The 22,763-nt window shown below is 42.2% G+C and overlaps 3 protein-coding genes across 3 annotated transcripts in view; 2 read left to right on the forward strand and 1 right to left on the reverse strand.

Moving 5' to 3' along the window:
* Window positions 1-465, reverse strand: part of LOC103505559 (uncharacterized protein PF11_0213-like) — a 25,260-nt gene extending 24,795 nt beyond the window's left edge. Inside the window, exon 1 of the mRNA XM_026820868.1 lies at window positions 439-465. Coding sequence (XP_026676669.1) covers window positions 439-465 — 27 coding nt within the window. The remainder of the gene's footprint in view (window positions 1-438) is intronic.
* Window positions 466-1,795: 1,330 nt separating this feature from the next.
* LOC103505546 lies at window positions 1,796-16,162 on the forward strand. The gene is made up of 2 exons (XM_008469886.3): window positions 1,796-5,964; window positions 14,546-16,162. The coding sequence occupies exons 1-2, from the start codon at window positions 2,199-2,201 to the stop codon at window positions 15,913-15,915; spliced, it is 5,136 nt and encodes a 1,711-aa protein (XP_008468108.1). The 5' UTR covers window positions 1,796-2,198; the 3' UTR covers window positions 15,916-16,162.
* Window positions 16,163-17,510: 1,348 nt separating this feature from the next.
* LOC103505560 lies at window positions 17,511-22,712 on the forward strand (the record flags this gene model as incomplete). The annotated part of the gene is made up of 1 exon (XM_026820869.1): window positions 17,511-22,712. A coding segment is annotated over exon 1 (5,202 nt), but the record flags the coding sequence as incomplete, so codon positions are not given.
* Between the last annotated feature and the right edge of the window lie 51 nt (window positions 22,713-22,763).

A 22,763-nucleotide genomic window follows, 5' to 3' on the forward strand; every position in this document is an offset into this window, starting at 1 on the left:
TAATAATTTCGAAACGTCGAAATTATTACATCTCCCTTGTAAGCGCTAGGAAGCGGGTTCGATTTCCGCCCGAGGCAGAAATGTGCAGAAACGAGTTTTCTGCACATTTCTGAGTTGATTTTGGTTGCAAAAACTCGCTATTGTGTGGAGGTACGGCCACTTGTAACCGACGTCAGACTAATAATAAAACAGCAAGTCACATGCGCTTAGAAGTTATCTAATGAACAAACGTGCCCATTATCAATGGAGCTCAGAAAACAATACCGATTGGAGTAGCGGTCCTGCTTTTTACAGTAATTTCAGAAGATTGGTGAAAAATTTCACCCCCATATTGAAGATCTTTTCTGGGTATTTCAGTAGTGTCACACAAGTATTGACCACTTTCAGTAGCGTTTCTGCTATTTACGGTATTATGGGGATCTTGTTGACCAAGAGGACCAACGTTTTTGGCGTTAGTTCTTGCATTTTCACGAGGACTGTTCAGTCTATTAATATGTCCTCCCTCATCTTTTTCAGTAGCGTTTCTGCTATTTACGGTATTATGGGGATGTTGTTGACCAAGAGGACCAACGTTTTTGGCGTTAGTTCTTGCATTTTCACGAGGACTGTTCAGTCTATTAATATGTCCTCCCTCATCTGTTATATCCACACATAGTTCGTTGCAAATGCTCTCTCAACCTCACACAGCCTGAACGGGCCGGGAAATCTAGAGCAGTGTGCGATAACCCAGATAGTCACCCACCCGGATAATCCGCCCGGGTATAAATGTATTTATTTATAATAATAATAGTGCTTATTTATACTGCTCGCATAGGACTGAAAAGTCCCTTTACTCCAGCAGTAGGCTACTACTATTATTGTGGTCAAATTCACAAATTATATTGAGGATAAAATTCCATACCTCGGCTGGGATTGAACCCACGCCCTCCTGTTTAACAAGCGAGCGTCTTGACCACTACACCACCGAGGTAGGTTGTAGACCGAACACCGAAAGTAGACCCACTTAAAGGAAGATCGGAACCTACCTACCCAAGTAGGTATTATTATTATTTTTAATGGAGGTTTCTGTATAACTGCTAAGATCTTTAGTGATGGGGGATGTGAACATTTGGAGCCCCTTATTTCTTCATTAGTTTGACTTCAAAATGACGTCACTACTTGATCTACTGGCAGTCATACAATGGTCCCAAAAAGTTATTTCTAGCTATGCAATCTATCATTGCACAATGCACATCCAACAACATATTTCAACACATATCTATATTTCACGAGCAATACATACCTCATTATACCTACATATACATATCTTTGTATATCTAAGGTTAATAGGAACTTGTATTATTGTAAACTTACATATGCTTACACTCAATAATACTTCGAATTACAAGTTTAATATACCCATAACTTTGTAAACTTTACAACATTCGAAGTGAAGACTAAAGAATAGATCACCAAACTTTAATAGCTTAGGACCTAATACCTTGGGGTCAAAGTTTAGAGGTGTCAGAGAAACAATTTGAAATTTTAACTACACACAGTCTTAACTAGGTATTTTATTCTTGGAGGTCTTTTTTATTGTTAGGTCATCGTTATATTTCGATCCATATCCATAATGTGCTGCCCTCTAACAACCGGCAACTCAACCAAAAAAAAAGCACTGATCTGGCAACATGGCAAGCGCATAAGAAGAAAAATTGGCAGTTCCGCCTCACCCCCCCCGTTTTACACATCGGCCCTTTTCAACAAAAAATGTAAGTGAATTTTTTTTACCATTTGCCTTTTTTTGCCCTTGAACTTTGCCTGCCATTATTCGTCCATGTTACCACTTGCCACCAACCCAACCAATTGATGCCGACAAGTTTGTCCACCACTACCTACCGCTGCCAGTTGCCTATAAGTATTGCCACTTGCCTCTCACTATAAGTATTGCTCATTGTTTTCACATGCCTATTGCCTCTTTGCCATCTTGTTTGTAATGAAATTTACATTGGGTTAGTTACTGCACTTCTGAGTTTACCATTATTTCCCTCAGTTCATTACCGTTCTTCTGAGTGCATTACCATTTGCACATTCTAATTGTGGAATTTTCTGTTCATCTTTCAGAATAATATTTCATATATTTATCTATGCCTATCATGTGCCTCACTTTTAGTGACATCTTACCTGTTGCCTGAGTCATATCAAATCAATTTAGCACCATGACTCCTACCCCAATGAGTGTCCAGCAAAAGGTTGCAAAGTATGTTGGATTAAGGGAAAAATACTTCAACAGTATCAAGGCCACTTACAACATTAGCCTGGATGTGTCCAAACGTAAGGAATTCCTTGCTCGAGCAGGTAAGGTAGATTTAACCTTCGATAGTTATGAATCTACGCAGGTTGAGCTGATCTCCCTAAATGCTCAGATCAGTGAGGAAAATGCTGCTGATCGGGCAGACACAATTGCCTCTCAAGAAGAGTGTGAGAAAATGTATTATGCCATTGTGGCAGCTCGGGAGGAGCTGACACCACCATCCACCGCTGCCCCTCCTACTGTTCCAGCCCCTGTAGACTCAAAACCTCGAATTCCAAAAATTAACATTGAGCCCTTCACTGGTGCAATTGAAAATTTCTCCAGCTTCAAGAGCTTATTTGACACACTCATTCATCAATCAAACCTCTCAGACATTGAAAAGTTTTCCTATTTATTGTCTTTACTGAAGGGCAAAGCTCTCAACCTGATTAAGACATTTGACTTCAATGAAGCTAATTATAGGCGAGCTTATGATAAGCTCTGCTCAGAATACACCAACCAGAGGTTGGTTGCCACACACTTTTTAAACAAAGTGCTCTCCTTCAAACCTTCAGGTGCTGAGACCCCTGCTGCCCTCCGCCAGTTTCTCGATGGATATTATGTTGATGCCGAGTCTATCCGTGACTTGGGCATGGCCGATTTGGCTGACTTCATCTTTTTACACATAGCTCTGAAAAACATTCCAGTGGAGACTCGGCGAATGTTCGAGCATGAGCATATAGAAAATGAGCACATCCCCACCTTACGTGATCTCATGGTCTATGTAAAGAATAGATTATCCATACTAGAAATGGTCCCGGCAGATCAAAGGAAACAGCCATCCATTTCAACCACTGCCACTCGATCTTATATGTCCATGGCCACCACATCTCAAGACTCAGACAGAACATGGAGTCCTGGTAAATCACACAATACTTGCCCTCAATGTGGCAATGCACATTTACTCCACCAGTGTGCGGAATTTCTGAAGTTGAGCCCATATCAGCGCAAGGATGCGGTATTCAAGGCCAAGTTATGTACTGCCTGCCTAGGCCCACACCGACTCGCCCAATGCAAGAGTACGTACTCTTGCAGAGTATGTCACAACAAGGCACACCACACAACTCTGCATGTACCAGCTAAAACAAATTTTGAAAATTCCAAGCCTATTGCCCAAACCTCTTCCAATGAGCATCAAGCACTTACCTGCCAACAATCTAGTACCACCATTCTCCTTGGTACTGCCACAGCACGAGCTCAATGTGCCAGTGGGTTCTGGCATAATGTGCGCCTGGTGATTGACCCCGGCAGTATGGTCAACTTTGTGACAAGCTCATTAGCCCAAACTTTACAGCTGCCTCGGTCCTCTTCAAATACTAACATAACTGGACTAGGACTCACGCCTGTAAAAACTGTTCAGTCTGTCATCAAATTCAACCTGGCACCTATTTCACCATGCTCACCTCCCATAGAACTGAATGCCACCATTATTCCTACCATATCTGCTGAGATTCCTGCTACACCTGTACCACCGCATATAGCAAGTCAATTCCAAAACTTGGCTGATCACTCAATCTTTGTCAAGCCATCAAAGGTTGATATCCTGTTGGGTGCTGCTCATTTGAGCAAGATTTTGTTGCCTGGCCAAGCCATCGTTCCTGGACAGCCCAGTTGTTGGCCGACTATATTTGGAAACATCCTACTAGGAGAGATACCGGGAAGTGATACAGCACCTTCTCATCAGTCTTTATTTATCAATTCTCAGGATGATATTCTCAGCAATCAACTAAAACAATTTTGGGAAATTGAAGAAGCTGTCCCCCAAAAAATCCTCAGTCCTGAAGACAAAGCCTGTGAAAAGCATTTCTTAGAAACCTACCAAAGAAATCAATGTGGTCAATTCATCATTCGCTTACCTTTCAAGGACTACCCTCCTGACCTTGGAAGTACTCGTGAAACTGCTATCCGACAGTTTCATAACCTCGAAAACCGCCTTGCCAAAAATGAAGAAATTAAAGCTATGTATCACGCTAATCTGCAAGGTTATATTGATCAAGAGCAGCTCGAAGTAGCTGACACTGCCTCAAATTACATTCTACCTCACCATGCTGTAGTAAAGGAGTCAAGCAGTCACCCATTGCGGATTGTGTTCAATGCTTCACAAGTTAGCACAAATAAGAAATCTCTGAATGAAACCATGTTTGTTGGCCCCAAGCTACAGCAAGATGTTGGAGATGTTATCCTCCGCTTCCGCCTTCATGCCGTTGCGTTGTGCACTGATATTAGACAAATGTATCGTTGTGTGATTCTGCATCCTGATGACCGCAAATACCAGCACATCTTCTGGCGCTTTAACAAGTCTGAACCTGTCCAAGAATGGGAGCTAAAACGCCTTACCTTTGGATTTACTCCCGCCAGCTACATTGCCCAGAAATGTTTACAAATACTTGCTGAAAGTGAAAAGGAAAAATTTCCTACGGCCAGTCAAGTACTCCTGGACGGTTGTTATGTTGACGACATTGTCACTGGAGCGGCTACTCCTGAAGAAGCAATAGAACTTCGTCACAACATCACCGCTCTCCTGCGTTCTGGCGGATTCGAACTCAAGAAATTTTCCAGTTCCTCACCTGATGTATTAGCTGACATTCCGCTTGAGGATCAAGAGCACTCGTTAGCACTTCATGACCCTGGTCTAAAGGTATTGGGACTTTCATGGAATCCAGCACTTGATCAATTCCAGTACAACATTAAAATTCAAAAGACTGCCACCGTCACCAAGAGAACCTTGCTATCTCATGTAGCATCAATATTTGATATCAATGGATATCTGGCACACTTGGTAATTTTCCTGAAAATTCTTATTCAAAAATTATGGATAGCCAAAGGTAATTGGGATGACCAAGTCCCTCCTCATGTGATGGATGATTGGAAGAAATTTGTTGACGAATTACCCTGCTTAGAAAATCTCCATATTCCACGTTACATTTCCAACAATGAAGTTACTTCATTTGAACTCATCGCATTTTGTGATGCCTCATCTGCTGCCATGTCTGCCGTGATATATTTATACGTTTCCTGTTCTGATGGAACAATTCTTGTCAATCTTCTGAGAGCAAAAAGCAAAGTTGCTCCATTGAAAACCCTGAGCATTCCTCGCTTAGAATTAAGCGCTGCTCACCTTCTTGCCAAACTGATAAAAGGTTTAGATAAATTCATCAAATCCAGAAAAATAGAATCAGTCACCTGTTTCTCTGATTCTACCACCGCACTTGCTTGGATCCAAACGCCTCCATACCGCCTGAAAACCTTCGTTGCTAACAGGGTTGCTACAATTTCCGAAACTGTTTCTCCTTCTCAGTGGAGATATGTACCAACAGATCAAAATCCCGCTGATCTTGCCTCGCGTGGTTTGACACCTGCTCAAGTCATATCTCAGTATGACTTTTGGTACCATGGACCCACATTTCTCCAGAATGATCGTTCTACTTGGCCAAGCACACCAGCCTTACCTAGCACAGCTGAGCTGCCTGAACTGAAACCTAATGTAGTATTGGCTGCACAACCTGCTGTAGTTCCTGAATTAATATCTGTCATTGAGAAATATTCATCTCTAACTAAAGTGCAATATGTCATTGCTTGGATTTTGCGCTTTGTAAACAATTGCCGCTGTCCCAAAGAGAATAGAAAATATGGTTTCCTTTCTCCTGCCGAAATTGATAAGGCAATGCTTGTGTGTGTCAAAACAACACAACAGTTCTATTTTGCTGACTTGATTGCTGAATTAAAACGTGAAAAACCAATTCTTGGTCCGATAAAGAACTTGTCACCATTCCTTTCCGATGGAACTCTCATGGTAGGGGGTAGGCTGAGAAACGCGCCCATACCTGCGGCCAGTAGACACCCCATGCTGTTGTCCGCAAAATGCCATCTTGCCAAGTTAATTATCAATCACCTCCACCTTTACTCCCTTCATGGTGGAGCCCGTCTAATACAAAGTTTGTTACAACGGCAATATTGGATTGTGGGAGCTCGGAATTTGATCAAGAAATGTATATTCTCGTGCCTCAAATGTTATAAACTATCCGCCACTGTTCAGCCTCCATATATGGGTGATATTCCTTTATCTCGATTCGCTCAAGGCCGCTGTTTCATCAACGTGGCTATTGACTTTGCCGGGCCTTATCTTCTGAAATCAGGACCCAGAAGAAACTCCCCGATTGTAAAATCCTACTTGGTAGTCTTCGTGTGCATGTCCGTCAAAGCTGTACATTTAGAGCTTGCCAATTCTCTCACAACCGAATCATGTTTGGCCGCTCTTGATCGTTTCATCGCCCGCCGTGGCAAACCAAATCGGATCTATTCCGATCAAGGAACGAACTTCAAGGCGTCCGCCCGCCACCTGTCTGAAGTTCAACAATATCTCAAAATTGCCAGTCCTTGCATCAATGAGCACCTCGCATCCCGAGGAATCAAATGGAATTTTCATCCTCCCGGTGCTCCAAATTTCTCTGGACTCGCAGAAGCCGGTGTTAAAAGCGCCAAACATCACCTGACTCGCCTGTTAGATGGCCGTCCGCTCTATCAAGAAGAACTATGCACCTTGTTGTGTGAAGTCGAAGCCTGCTTGAATAGCCGTCCATTAGGCTTCATATCTACTTTGCCCGATGATGGGTTTGATTATCTAACGCCTGGCCACTTTCTTGTGGGAGCGCCGCTTCTCGCCAGACCCGAATATGACGTCGCCGATGAAAGCATCACGCCGCTTCGCCGTTGGAAACTTCTCACTCGAATTAACCAGAATTTGTGGCGTCGGTGGTCCAACGAGTATTTGCACACACAGATCCAACGTCTCAAGTGGCAGAAAACGGGTACCAATCTGAAAGTTGGGGATCCAGTATTTGTCATCGGTGAAAATGTGCCGCCAAGGGATTGGCCTCTGTCTCGAGTTGTCAGCGTCACCCACGGCGCTGATGGTGTTGTGCGTGTAGCACAGGTGCAAGGCCGTCATGGTCTTCTCACTCGCCCTGTGAGCAAGCTTTGCCCACTTCCAATTTTGCATTGACATTACATGCAAAATCAACTACATATATCATATTATTGTACAAAGTTATCTTATTGTCATTACCTATCATATCTCAACATTATCATAAGTTCTGCCAAGCAAAGTTCAGTTATTCAGTTTATTTACTCAATTATTATCAACCATATAAGGTTCATCTTTAGTTATTCCATTATTATCATATCAGTTTTATCAATAGTAGAGTTAGTCCTCGTTGTTATGTGACCTCTTCTGCCACCATACAGTCCGCTGCTTAGAACCTTCTTCTTGAAAATTAGACAAGCTAATTTTGGTAGGGGGTAATGTTAGGTCATCGTTATATTTCGATCCATATCCATAATGTGCTGCCCTCTAACAACCGGCAACTCAACCAAAAAAAAGCACTGATCTGGCAACATGGCAAGCGCATAAGAAGAAAAATTGGCAGTTCCGCCTCACGCCCCCCCGTTTTACACATCGGCCCTTTTCAACAAAAAATGTAAGTGAATTTTTTTTACCATTTGCCTTTTTTTGCCCTTTTCGCCTGCCGCCTAAACATTTTGGTCCTATCGAGCCTAGATAAGTTTTTTGAACCGTGAAACTACCTAATTCCGTTGTTTTTTGCCGACTGCTAGTCCTACCCTTTGTGTTTCCATTACCGCGAGTGTTCGCCTTTAAATTTGCATAAATAAACCGATTTCGATCCGTCTTGAACCATTTTGCCGCAATTTTTGCCTTTATTTAGTGAATTTCCATACCATTTTGCCGTAAAAGTGCCGTTTTCGCCGTTTTTCATCAATTTTCCTATTCGTTGTACCGCGTCATTTTTTTGAATTTTGCCGCCATGCCGCCATTTCCCCTCCTTACAGTGTTGCCAGACCGTGCGCGTTAACCGAGCGAATTTTGTTCCGAAGTCACCCACAATTCGCCTCTGCAGTCACCCGCCGATTTTTATTTTGTGAACGCGCGAGAAATTTGAATTTTTTAAAAATTATTGAACTTTGAAATTTTTTCTGAAAAGTTGAAATTTGAACATTCTATTATTTTACCATGTCGCCTCCGTCCATTACCGAAACAAAAACACCGCGAAATTTCAAAAAAAGTTTTGATAACGTTTTGAAAACTGAGTAAAAAAAAAACTGTAAAATTTTACCTAAAAATTGTGAAATTCATCGGTTCTGGTGAACTGTTGCCTTCAATTCAAAAAAAATTGACCTTGGCCTGCCATTATTCGTCCATGTTACCACTTGCCACCAACCCAACCAATTGATGCCGACAAGTTTGTCCACCACTACCTACCGCTGCCAGTTGCCTATAAGTATTGCCACTTGCCTCTCACTATAAGTATTGCTCATTGTTTTCACATGCCTATTGCCTCTTTGCCATCTTGTTTGTAATGAAATTTACATTGGGTTAGTTACTGCACTTCTGAGTTTACCATTATTTCCCTCAGTTCATTACCGTTCTTCTGAGTGCATTACCATTTGCACATTCTAATTGTGGAATTTTCTGTTCATCTTTCAGAATAATATTTCATATATTTATCTATGCCTATCATGTGCCTCACTTTTAGTGACATCTTACCTGTTGCCTGAGTCATATCAAATCAATTTAGCACCATGACTCCTACCCCAATGAGTGTCCAGCAAAAGGTTGCAAAGTATGTTGGATTAAGGGAAAAATACTTCAACAGTATCAAGGCCACTTACAACATTAGCCTGGATGTGTCCAAACGTAAGGAATTCCTTGCTCGAGCAGGTAAGGTAGATTTAACCTTCGATAGTTATGAATCTACGCAGGTTGAGCTGATCTCCCTAAATGCTCAGATCAGTGAGGAAAATGCTGCTGATCGGGCAGACACAATTGCCTCTCAAGAAGAGTGTGAGAAAATGTATTATGCCATTGTGGCAGCTCGGGAGGAGCTGACACCACCATCCACCGCTGCCCCTCCTACTGTTCCAGCCCCTGTAGACTCAAAACCTCGAATTCCAAAAATTAACATTGAGCCCTTCACTGGTGCAATTGAAAATTTCTCCAGCTTCAAGAGCTTATTTGACACACTCATTCATCAATCAAACCTCTCAGACATTGAAAAGTTTTCCTATTTATTGTCTTTACTGAAGGGCAAAGCTCTCAACCTGATTAAGACATTTGACTTCAATGAAGCTAATTATAGGCGAGCTTATGATAAGCTCTGCTCAGAATACACCAACCAGAGGTTGGTTGCCACACACTTTTTAAACAAAGTGCTCTCCTTCAAACCTTCAGGTGCTGAGACCCCTGCTGCCCTCCGCCAGTTTCTCGATGGATATTATGTTGATGCCGAGTCTATCCGTGACTTGGGCATGGCCGATTTGGCTGACTTCATCTTTTTACACATAGCTCTGAAAAACATTCCAGTGGAGACTCGGCGAATGTTCGAGCATGAGCATATAGAAAATGAGCACATCCCCACCTTACGTGATCTCATGGTCTATGTAAAGAATAGATTATCCATACTAGAAATGGTCCCGGCAGATCAAAGGAAACAGCCATCCATTTCAACCACTGCCACTCGATCTTATATGTCCATGGCCACCACATCTCAAGACTCAGACAGAACATGGAGTCCTGGTAAATCACACAATACTTGCCCTCAATGTGGCAATGCACATTTACTCCACCAGTGTGCGGAATTTCTGAAGTTGAGCCCATATCAGCGCAAGGATGCGGTATTCAAGGCCAAGTTATGTACTGCCTGCCTAGGCCCACACCGACTCGCCCAATGCAAGAGTACGTACTCTTGCAGAGTATGTCACAACAAGGCACACCACACAACTCTGCATGTACCAGCTAAAACAAATTTTGAAAATTCCAAGCCTATTGCCCAAACCTCTTCCAATGAGCATCAAGCACTTACCTGCCAACAATCTAGTACCACCATTCTCCTTGGTACTGCCACAGCACGAGCTCAATGTGCCAGTGGGTTCTGGCATAATGTGCGCCTGGTGATTGACCCCGGCAGTATGGTCAACTTTGTGACAAGCTCATTAGCCCAAACTTTACAGCTGCCTCGGTCCTCTTCAAATACTAACATAACTGGACTAGGACTCACGCCTGTAAAAACTGTTCAGTCTGTCATCAAATTCAACCTGGCACCTATTTCACCATGCCCCCCTCCCATAGAACTGAATGCCACCATTATTCCTACCATATCTGCTGAGATTCCTGCTACACCTGTACCACCGCATATAGCAAGTCAATTCCAAAACTTGGCTGATCACTCAATCTTTGTCAAGCCATCAAAGGTTGATATCCTGTTGGGTGCTGCTCATTTGAGCAAGATTTTGTTGCCTGGCCAAGCCATCGTTCCTGGACAGCCCAGTTGTTGGCCGACTATATTTGGAAACATCCTACTAGGAGAGATACCGGGAAGTGATACAGCACCTTCTCATCAGTCTTTATTTATCAATTCTCAGGATGATATTCTCAGCAATCAACTAAAACAATTTTGGGAAATTGAAGAAGCTGTCCCCCAAAAAATCCTCAGTCCTGAAGACAAAGCCTGTGAAAAGCATTTCTTAGAAACCTACCAAAGAAATCAATGTGGTCAATTCATCATTCGCTTACCTTTCAAGGACTACCCTCCTGACCTTGGAAGTACTCGTGAAACTGCTATCCGACAGTTTCATAACCTCGAAAACCGCCTTGCCAAAAATGAAGAAATTAAAGCTATGTATCACGCTAATCTGCAAGGTTATATTGATCAAGAGCAGCTCGAAGTAGCTGACACTGCCTCAAATTACATTCTACCTCACCATGCTGTAGTAAAGGAGTCAAGCAGTCACCCATTGCGGATTGTGTTCAATGCTTCACAAGTTAGCACAAATAAGAAATCTCTGAATGAAACCATGTTTGTTGGCCCCAAGCTACAGCAAGATGTTGGAGATGTTATCCTCCGCTTCCGCCTTCATGCCGTTGCGTTGTGCACTGATATTAGACAAATGTATCGTTGTGTGATTCTGCATCCTGATGACCGCAAATACCAGCACATCTTCTGGCGCTTTAACAAGTCTGAACCTGTCCAAGAATGGGAGCTAAAACGCCTTACCTTTGGATTTACTCCCGCCAGCTACATTGCCCAGAAATGTTTACAAATACTTGCTGAAAGTGAAAAGGAAAAATTTCCTACGGCCAGTCAAGTACTCCTGGACGGTTGTTATGTTGACGACATTGTCACTGGAGCGGCTACTCCTGAAGAAGCAATAGAACTTCGTCACAACATCACCGCTCTCCTGCGTTCTGGCGGATTCGAACTCAAGAAATTTTCCAGTTCCTCACCTGATGTATTAGCTGACATTCCGCTTGAGGATCAAGAGCACTCGTTAGCACTTCATGACCCTGGTCTAAAGGTATTGGGACTTTCATGGAATCCAGCACTTGATCAATTCCAGTACAACATTAAAATTCAAAAGACTGCCACCGTCACCAAGAGAACCTTGCTATCTCATGTAGCATCAATATTTGATATCAATGGATATCTGGCACACTTGGTAATTTTCCTGAAAATTCTTATTCAAAAATTATGGATAGCCAAAGGTAATTGGGATGACCAAGTCCCTCCTCATGTGATGGATGATTGGAAGAAATTTGTTGACGAATTACCCTGCTTAGAAAATCTCCATATTCCACGTTACATTTCCAACAATGAAGTTACTTCATTTGAACTCATCGCATTTTGTGATGCCTCATCTGCTGCCATGTCTGCCGTGATATATTTATACGTTTCCTGTTCTGATGGAACAATTCTTGTCAATCTTCTGAGAGCAAAAAGCAAAGTTGCTCCATTGAAAACCCTGAGCATTCCTCGCTTAGAATTAAGCGCTGCTCACCTTCTTGCCAAACTGATAAAAGGTTTAGATAAATTCATCAAATCCAGAAAAATAGAATCAGTCACCTGTTTCTCTGATTCTACCACCGCACTTGCTTGGATCCAAACGCCTCCATACCGCCTGAAAACCTTCGTTGCTAACAGGGTTGCTACAATTTCCGAAACTGTTTCTCCTTCTCAGTGGAGATATGTACCAACAGATCAAAATCCCGCTGATCTTGCCTCGCGTGGTTTGACACCTGCTCAAGTCATATCTCAGTATGACTTTTGGTACCATGGACCCACATTTCTCCAGAATGATCGTTCTACTTGGCCAAGCACACCAGCCTTACCTAGCACAGCTGAGCTGCCTGAACTGAAACCTAATGTAGTATTGGCTGCACAACCTGCTGTAGTTCCTGAATTAATATCTGTCATTGAGAAATATTCATCTCTAACTAAAGTGCAATATGTCATTGCTTGGATTTTGCTTTACAGGTTGCTGTTGAATTGTACCTGTACTGTTACAATGGATGTTGTAACTGGAGTAGATAGTTTGTCAGTTGTTTACTAACCAATTTTGTTTCCTTATTTCCTAAATAAGGTGGTGCCCAGCATAAAAATTCAATGTTCTAAAATAATGATTTTCATTTCATTTTCTTAGGTACTTTACTCAAGTTCAGGATATTTATGGTGTAAAACTCACAGAATGGTTTTTCATACTCACAGCAGTTTTTTTTTTTTTTATTTTATTTACAGCAAACAGGGATTGTGCAGCCCAGTGGAGGTTTTTGGTACTTATCACTGCCTTTCACATTTGATTGCATTTTTTTAAATTTGTGCTTTACTTTTATATTACATTTTGTTGGAATTAATTATATTTCTTCCAGGATATTTTGTGTATTTTGTTAATTTCAGAGATGTGAGGAAAGTTGACATTTCAAACATTCAAATCATATCCAACTCAGACTCTGTACCATAGCAAAGTGAGAGGAATTCTGAGCAATTGTATTTTACATAATTATTTTGTAGGTACATATTTGTATTGAATTTATTTACAGGTACCTAATGTTCTTTTCCTGTGTAACCTGTTTATACATTCGTGTGTTGTTTATTTTTTTCAGAATCTCAATTTTAGCTGACTTCTTTGTTTTAACTGTTGTTTCAATACCTCTAATTTTTATTAATTCACAGTTACTACTATGCCTCCTAAAACTAGAAGGTCTAGAAAGGCTCTTTTTTCAGATATTTTCATCCATTCATTATTGGTGGAAATCTACCTAGAATTATCTTCTTTAATTTTTGTTCAATTAGTTGTTTATTTTTTCAGATATTTTCATCCATTCATTATTGGTGGAAATCTACCTAGAATTATCTTCTTTAATTTTTGTTCAATTAGGTTGAACCTATTCTCTTAATTCATAAGTTTATATCTATGTTCTGTATAAGTACCTTGTATAATATTATTCTGTTTTAACCCTATGATGCTAATTTGTAGTACTTATTTTTCAGACCATCTGATTTGTTTTGGAAACTTTGTGGGAAGAGTATCTTATTAATTAACATTAGTTTATTTTTCAGTTAACCCTTTGGACCACCAGTCAAGTTAACCCTTTGCTGCCCAAAGTGGGAATCGTCTAAACTTTTCTTGTTGTTCTATTCTGTTTTAACCCTATGATGCTAATTTGTAGTTCTTGTTTTTCAGACCATCTGATTTGTTTGGAAACTTTGTGGGAAGAGTATCTTATTAATTAACATTAGTTCATTTTTCAGTTAACCCTTTGGACCACCAGTCAAGTTAACCCTTTGCTGCCCAAAGTGGGAATCGTCTAAACTTTTCTTGTTGTTCTACATTATGATTGTCATTATTGTTTTTATCAATTTTTCTCTTTTGGACCGCCATTTGTCACGTGTCGTTCCCTCATTTCTTCAAAAGATAAAAATTAATAAACTTATATTATAAGAATCAGATCATAAAGGTACCGCGCTCTAGCGGTAACATTTTAAAACTTTTTTTATCCTCATCAGGTGCTGCCGCCTAGTGGCAAATATTTGCATTGTATTTTTATTTACATTTTCTGGAATGTGAGGAATTTGGTAATCGAGAGCGACGCCAAGATTTTCTAAAGAGCTTTTGAAAAGAATTAAAATTTTGTCTTTAAAATAATAGCTTAAAACCTTTTTTACCCCTGAGGAAGTGTACCACAGATAATGTAGTTCCCATTACCTAGTGAGTGGGTGCCAAGGGCCCCACTGGGCGGTCTCGTCCGCTGTGTGCTGTCTATTAATGGCTGTCTGCGGTTAGCCTAAAGAGAACTTCTGTGAGCACCTATCTACAAATATCCTGAGATGCTGGAGTAACTCCATGCTATTCCAACTTACAATGGTTTCCTTTCTCCTGCCGAAATTGATAAGGCAATGCTTGTGTGTGTCAAAACAACACAACAGTTCTATTTTGCTGACTTGATTGCTGAATTAAAACGTGAAAAACCAATTCTTGGTCCGATAAAGAACTTGTCACCATTCCTTTCCGATGGAACTCTCATGGTAGGGGGTAGGCTGAGAAACGCGCCCATACCTGCGGCCAGTAGACACCCCATGCTGTTGTCCGCAAAATGCCATCTTGCCAAGTTAATTATCAATCACCTCCACCTTTACTCCCTTCATGGTGGAGCCCGTCTAATACAAAGTTTGTTACAACGGCAATATTGGATTGTGGGAGCTCGGAATTTGATCAAGAAATGTATATTCTCGTGCCTCAAATGTTATAAACTATCCGCCACTGTTCAGCCTCCATATATGGGTGATATTCCTTTATCTCGATTCGCTCAAGGCCGCTGTTTCATCAACGTGGCTATTGACTTTGCCGGGCCTTATCTTCTGAAATCAGGACCCAGAAGAAACTCCCCGATTGTAAAATCCTACTTGGTAGTCTTCGTGTGCATGTCCGTCAAAGCTGTACATTTAGAGCTTGCCAATTCTCTCACAACCGAATCATGTTTGGCCGCTCTTGATCGTTTCATCGCCCGCCGTGGCAAACCAAATCGGATCTATTCCGATCAAGGAACGAACTTCAAGGCGTCCGCCCGCCACCTGTCTGAAGTTCAACAATATCTCAAAATTGCCAGTCCTTGCATCAATGAGCACCTCGCATCCCGAGGAATCAAATGGAATTTTCATCCTCCCGGTGCTCCAAATTTCTCTGGACTCGCAGAAGCCGGTGTTAAAAGCGCCAAACATCACCTGACTCGCCTGTTAGATGGCCGTCCGCTCTATCAAGAAGAACTATGCACCTTGTTGTGTGAAGTCGAAGCCTGCTTGAATAGCCGTCCATTAGGCTTCATATCTACTTTGCCCGATGATGGGTTTGATTATCTAACGCCTGGCCACTTTCTTGTGGGAGCGCCGCTTCTCGCCAGACCCGAATATGACGTCGCCGATGAAAGCATCACGCCGCTTCGCCGTTGGAAACTTCTCACTCGAATTAACCAGAATTTGTGGCGTCGGTGGTCCAACGAGTATTTGCACACACAGATCCAACGTCTCAAGTGGCAGAAAACGGGTACCAATCTGAAAGTTGGGGATCCAGTATTTGTCATCGGTGAAAATGTGCCGCCAAGGGATTGGCCTCTGTCTCGAGTTGTCAGCGTCACCCACGGCGCTGATGGTGTTGTGCGTGTAGCACAGGTGCAAGGCCGTCATGGTCTTCTCACTCGCCCTGTGAGCAAGCTTTGCCCACTTCCAATTTTGCATTGACATTACATGCAAAATCAACTACATATATCATATTATTGTACAAAGTTATCTTATTGTCATTACCTATCATATCTCAACATTATCATAAGTTCTGCCAAGCAAAGTTCAGTTATTCAGTTTATTTACTCAATTATTATCAACCATATAAGGTTCATCTTTAGTTATTCCATTATTATCATATCAGTTTTATCAATAGTAGAGTTAGTCCTCGTTGTTATGTGACCTCTTCTGCCACCATACAGTCCGCTGCTTAGAACCTTCTTCTTGAAAATTAGACAAGCTAATTTTGGTAGGGGGTAATGTTAGGTCATCGTTATATTTCGATCCATATCCATAATGTGCTGCCCTCTAACAACCGGCAACTCAACCAAAAAAAAGCACTGATCTGGCAACATGGCAAGCGCATAAGAAGAAAAATTGGCAGTTCCGCCTCACGCCCCCCCGTTTTACACATCGGCCCTTTTCAACAAAAAATGTAAGTGAATTTTTTTTACCATTTGCCTTTTTTTGCCCTTTTCGCCTGCCGCCTAAACATTTTGGTCCTATCGAGCCTAGATAAGTTTTTTGAACCGTGAAACTACCTAATTCCGTTGTTTTTTGCCGACTGCTAGTCCTACCCTTTGTGTTTCCATTACCGCGAGTGTTCGCCTTTAAATTTGCATAAATAAACCGATTTCGATCCGTCTTGAACCATTTTGCCGCAATTTTTGCCTTTATTTAGTGAATTTCCATACCATTTTGCCGTAAAAGTGCCGTTTTCGCCGTTTTTCATCAATTTTCCTATTCGTTGTACCGCGTCATTTTTTTGAATTTTGCCGCCATGCCGCCATTTCCCCTCCTTACAGTGTTGCCAGACCGTGCGCGTTAACCGAGCGAATTTTGTTCCGAAGTCACCCACAATTCGCCTCTGCAGTCACCCGCCGATTTTTATTTTGTGAACGCGCGAGAAATTTGAATTTTTTAAAAATTATTGAACTTTGAAATTTTTTCTGAAAAGTTGAAATTTGAACATTCTATTATTTTACCATGTCGCCTCCGTCCATTACCGAAACAAAAACACCGCGAAATTTCAAAAAAAGTTTTGATAACGTTTTGAAAACTGAGTAAAAAAAAAACTGTAAAATTTTACCTAAAAATTGTGAAATTCATCGGTTCTGGTGAACTGTTGCCTTCAATTCAAAAAAAATTGACCTTGGCCTGCCATTATTCGTCCATGTTACCACTTGCCACCAACCCAACCAATTGATGCCGACAAGTTTGTCCACCACTACCTACCGCTGCCAGTTGCCTATAAGTATTGCCACTTGCCTCTCACTATAAGTATTGCTCATTGTTTTCACATGCCTATTGCCTCTTTGCCATCTTGTTTGTAATGAAATTTACATTGGGTTAGTTACTGCACTTCTGAGTTTACCATTATTTCCCTCAGTTCATTACCGTTCTTCTGAGTGCATTACCATTTGCACATTCTAATTGTGGAATTTTCTGTTCATCTTTCAGAATAATATTTCATATATTTATCTATGCCTATCATGTGCCTCACTTTTAGTGACATCTTACCTGTTGCCTGAGTCATATCAAATCAATTTAGCACCATGACTCCTACCCCAATGAGTGTCCAGCAAAAGGTTGCAAAGTATGTTGGATTAAGGGAAAAATACTTCAACAGTATCAAGGCCACTTACAACATTAGCCTGGATGTGTCCAAACGTAAGGAATTCCTTGCTCGAGCAGGTAAGGTAGATTTAACCTTCGATAGTTATGAATCTACGCAGGTTGAGCTGATCTCCCTAAATGCTCAGATCAGTGAGGAAAATGCTGCTGATCGGGCAGACACAATTGCCTCTCAAGAAGAGTGTGAGAAAATGTATTATGCCATTGTGGCAGCTCGGGAGGAGCTGACACCACCATCCACCGCTGCCCCTCCTACTGTTCCAGCCCCTGTAGACTCAAAACCTCGAATTCCAAAAATTAACATTGAGCCCTTCACTGGTGCAATTGAAAATTTCTCCAGCTTCAAGAGCTTATTTGACACACTCATTCATCAATCAAACCTCTCAGACATTGAAAAGTTTTCCTATTTATTGTCTTTACTGAAGGGCAAAGCTCTCAACCTGATTAAGACATTTGACTTCAATGAAGCTAATTATAGGCGAGCTTATGATAAGCTCTGCTCAGAATACACCAACCAGAGGTTGGTTGCCACACACTTTTTAAACAAAGTGCTCTCCTTCAAACCTTCAGGTGCTGAGACCCCTGCTGCCCTCCGCCAGTTTCTCGATGGATATTATGTTGATGCCGAGTCTATCCGTGACTTGGGCATGGCCGATTTGGCTGACTTCATCTTTTTACACATAGCTCTGAAAAACATTCCAGTGGAGACTCGGCGAATGTTCGAGCATGAGCATATAGAAAATGAGCACATCCCCACCTTACGTGATCTCATGGTCTATGTAAAGAATAGATTATCCATACTAGAAATGGTCCCGGCAGATCAAAGGAAACAGCCATCCATTTCAACCACTGCCACTCGATCTTATATGTCCATGGCCACCACATCTCAAGACTCAGACAGAACATGGAGTCCTGGTAAATCACACAATACTTGCCCTCAATGTGGCAATGCACATTTACTCCACCAGTGTGCGGAATTTCTGAAGTTGAGCCCATATCAGCGCAAGGATGCGGTATTCAAGGCCAAGTTATGTACTGCCTGCCTAGGCCCACACCGACTCGCCCAATGCAAGAGTACGTACTCTTGCAGAGTATGTCACAACAAGGCACACCACACAACTCTGCATGTACCAGCTAAAACAAATTTTGAAAATTCCAAGCCTATTGCCCAAACCTCTTCCAATGAGCATCAAGCACTTACCTGCCAACAATCTAGTACCACCATTCTCCTTGGTACTGCCACAGCACGAGCTCAATGTGCCAGTGGGTTCTGGCATAATGTGCGCCTGGTGATTGACCCCGGCAGTATGGTCAACTTTGTGACAAGCTCATTAGCCCAAACTTTACAGCTGCCTCGGTCCTCTTCAAATACTAACATAACTGGACTAGGACTCACGCCTGTAAAAACTGTTCAGTCTGTCATCAAATTCAACCTGGCACCTATTTCACCATGCCCCCCTCCCATAGAACTGAATGCCACCATTATTCCTACCATATCTGCTGAGATTCCTGCTACACCTGTACCACCGCATATAGCAAGTCAATTCCAAAACTTGGCTGATCACTCAATCTTTGTCAAGCCATCAAAGGTTGATATCCTGTTGGGTGCTGCTCATTTGAGCAAGATTTTGTTGCCTGGCCAAGCCATCGTTCCTGGACAGCCCAGTTGTTGGCCGACTATATTTGGAAACATCCTACTAGGAGAGATACCGGGAAGTGATACAGCACCTTCTCATCAGTCTTTATTTATCAATTCTCAGGATGATATTCTCAGCAATCAACTAAAACAATTTTGGGAAATTGAAGAAGCTGTCCCCCAAAAAATCCTCAGTCCTGAAGACAAAGCCTGTGAAAAGCATTTCTTAGAAACCTACCAAAGAAATCAATGTGGTCAATTCATCATTCGCTTACCTTTCAAGGACTACCCTCCTGACCTTGGAAGTACTCGTGAAACTGCTATCCGACAGTTTCATAACCTCGAAAACCGCCTTGCCAAAAATGAAGAAATTAAAGCTATGTATCACGCTAATCTGCAAGGTTATATTGATCAAGAGCAGCTCGAAGTAGCTGACACTGCCTCAAATTACATTCTACCTCACCATGCTGTAGTAAAGGAGTCAAGCAGTCACCCATTGCGGATTGTGTTCAATGCTTCACAAGTTAGCACAAATAAGAAATCTCTGAATGAAACCATGTTTGTTGGCCCCAAGCTACAGCAAGATGTTGGAGATGTTATCCTCCGCTTCCGCCTTCATGCCGTTGCGTTGTGCACTGATATTAGACAAATGTATCGTTGTGTGATTCTGCATCCTGATGACCGCAAATACCAGCACATCTTCTGGCGCTTTAACAAGTCTGAACCTGTCCAAGAATGGGAGCTAAAACGCCTTACCTTTGGATTTACTCCCGCCAGCTACATTGCCCAGAAATGTTTACAAATACTTGCTGAAAGTGAAAAGGAAAAATTTCCTACGGCCAGTCAAGTACTCCTGGACGGTTGTTATGTTGACGACATTGTCACTGGAGCGGCTACTCCTGAAGAAGCAATAGAACTTCGTCACAACATCACCGCTCTCCTGCGTTCTGGCGGATTCGAACTCAAGAAATTTTCCAGTTCCTCACCTGATGTATTAGCTGACATTCCGCTTGAGGATCAAGAGCACTCGTTAGCACTTCATGACCCTGGTCTAAAGGTATTGGGACTTTCATGGAATCCAGCACTTGATCAATTCCAGTACAACATTAAAATTCAAAAGACTGCCACCGTCACCAAGAGAACCTTGCTATCTCATGTAGCATCAATATTTGATATCAATGGATATCTGGCACACTTGGTAATTTTCCTGAAAATTCTTATTCAAAAATTATGGATAGCCAAAGGTAATTGGGATGACCAAGTCCCTCCTCATGTGATGGATGATTGGAAGAAATTTGTTGACGAATTACCCTGCTTAGAAAATCTCCATATTCCACGTTACATTTCCAACAATGAAGTTACTTCATTTGAACTCATCGCATTTTGTGATGCCTCATCTGCTGCCATGTCTGCCGTGATATATTTATACGTTTCCTGTTCTGATGGAACAATTCTTGTCAATCTTCTGAGAGCAAAAAGCAAAGTTGCTCCATTGAAAACCCTGAGCATTCCTCGCTTAGAATTAAGCGCTGCTCACCTTCTTGCCAAACTGATAAAAGGTTTAGATAAATTCATCAAATCCAGAAAAATAGAATCAGTCACCTGTTTCTCTGATTCTACCACCGCACTTGCTTGGATCCAAACGCCTCCATACCGCCTGAAAACCTTCGTTGCTAACAGGGTTGCTACAATTTCCGAAACTGTTTCTCCTTCTCAGTGGAGATATGTACCAACAGATCAAAATCCCGCTGATCTTGCCTCGCGTGGTTTGACACCTGCTCAAGTCATATCTCAGTATGACTTTTGGTACCATGGACCCACATTTCTCCAGAATGATCGTTCTACTTGGCCAAGCACACCAGCCTTACCTAGCACAGCTGAGCTGCCTGAACTGAAACCTAATGTAGTATTGGCTGCACAACCTGCTGTAGTTCCTGAATTAATATCTGTCATTGAGAAATATTCATCTCTAACTAAAGTGCAATATGTCATTGCTTGGATTTTGCGCTTTGTAAACAATTGCCGCTGTCCCAAAGAGAATAGAAAATATGGTTTCCTTTCTCCTGCCGAAATTGATAAGGCAATGCTTGTGTGTGTCAAAACAACACAACAGTTCTATTTTGCTGACTTGATTGCTGAATTAAAACGTGAAAAACCAATTCTTGGTCCGATAAAGAACTTGTCACCATTCCTTTCCGATGGAACTCTCATGGTAGGGGGTAGGCTGAGAAACGCGCCCATACCTGCGGCCAGTAGACACCCCATGCTGTTGTCCGCAAAATGCCATCTTGCCAAGTTAATTATCAATCACCTCCACCTTTACTCCCTTCATGGTGGAGCCCGTCTAATACAAAGTTTGTTACAACGGCAATATTGGATTGTGGGAGCTCGGAATTTGATCAAGAAATGTATATTCTCGTGCCTCAAATGTTATAAACTATCCGCCACTGTTCAGCCTCCATATATGGGTGATATTCCTTTATCTCGATTCGCTCAAGGCCGCTGTTTCATCAACGTGGCTATTGACTTTGCCGGGCCTTATCTTCTGAAATCAGGACCCAGAAGAAACTCCCCGATTGTAAAATCCTACTTGGTAGTCTTCGTGTGCATGTCCGTCAAAGCTGTACATTTAGAGCTTGCCAATTCTCTCACAACCGAATCATGTTTGGCCGCTCTTGATCGTTTCATCGCCCGCCGTGGCAAACCAAATCGGATCTATTCCGATCAAGGAACGAACTTCAAGGCGTCCGCCCGCCACCTGTCTGAAGTTCAACAATATCTCAAAATTGCCAGTCCTTGCATCAATGAGCACCTCGCATCCCGAGGAATCAAATGGAATTTTCATCCTCCCGGTGCTCCAAATTTCTCTGGACTCGCAGAAGCCGGTGTTAAAAGCGCCAAACATCACCTGACTCGCCTGTTAGATGGCCGTCCGCTCTATCAAGAAGAACTATGCACCTTGTTGTGTGAAGTCGAAGCCTGCTTGAATAGCCGTCCATTAGGCTTCATATCTACTTTGCCCGATGATGGGTTTGATTATCTAACGCCTGGCCACTTTCTTGTGGGAGCGCCGCTTCTCGCCAGACCCGAATATGACGTCGCCGATGAAAGCATCACGCCGCTTCGCCGTTGGAAACTTCTCACTCGAATTAACCAGAATTTGTGGCGTCGGTGGTCCAACGAGTATTTGCACACACAGATCCAACGTCTCAAGTGGCAGAAAACGGGTACCAATCTGAAAGTTGGGGATCCAGTATTTGTCATCGGTGAAAAGATTGTAAAATCCTACTTGGTAGTCTTCGTGTGCATGTCCGTCAAAGCTGTACATTTAGAGCTTGCCAATTCTCTCACAACCGAATCATGTTTGGCCGCTCTTGATCGTTTCATCGCCCGCCGTGGCAAACCAAATCGGATCTATTCCGATCAAGGAACGAACTTCAAGGCGTCCGCCCGCCACCTGTCTGAAGTTCAACAATATCTCAAAATTGCCAGTCCTTGCATCAATGAGCACCTCGCATCCCGAGGAATCAAATGGAAT

The sequence above is a fragment of the Diaphorina citri genome, unplaced genomic scaffold (assembly GCF_000475195.1).
Source record: "Diaphorina citri unplaced genomic scaffold, Diaci psyllid genome assembly version 1.1 scaffold181, whole genome shotgun sequence".
Lineage (NCBI taxonomy): Eukaryota > Metazoa > Arthropoda > Insecta > Hemiptera > Psyllidae > Diaphorina > Diaphorina citri.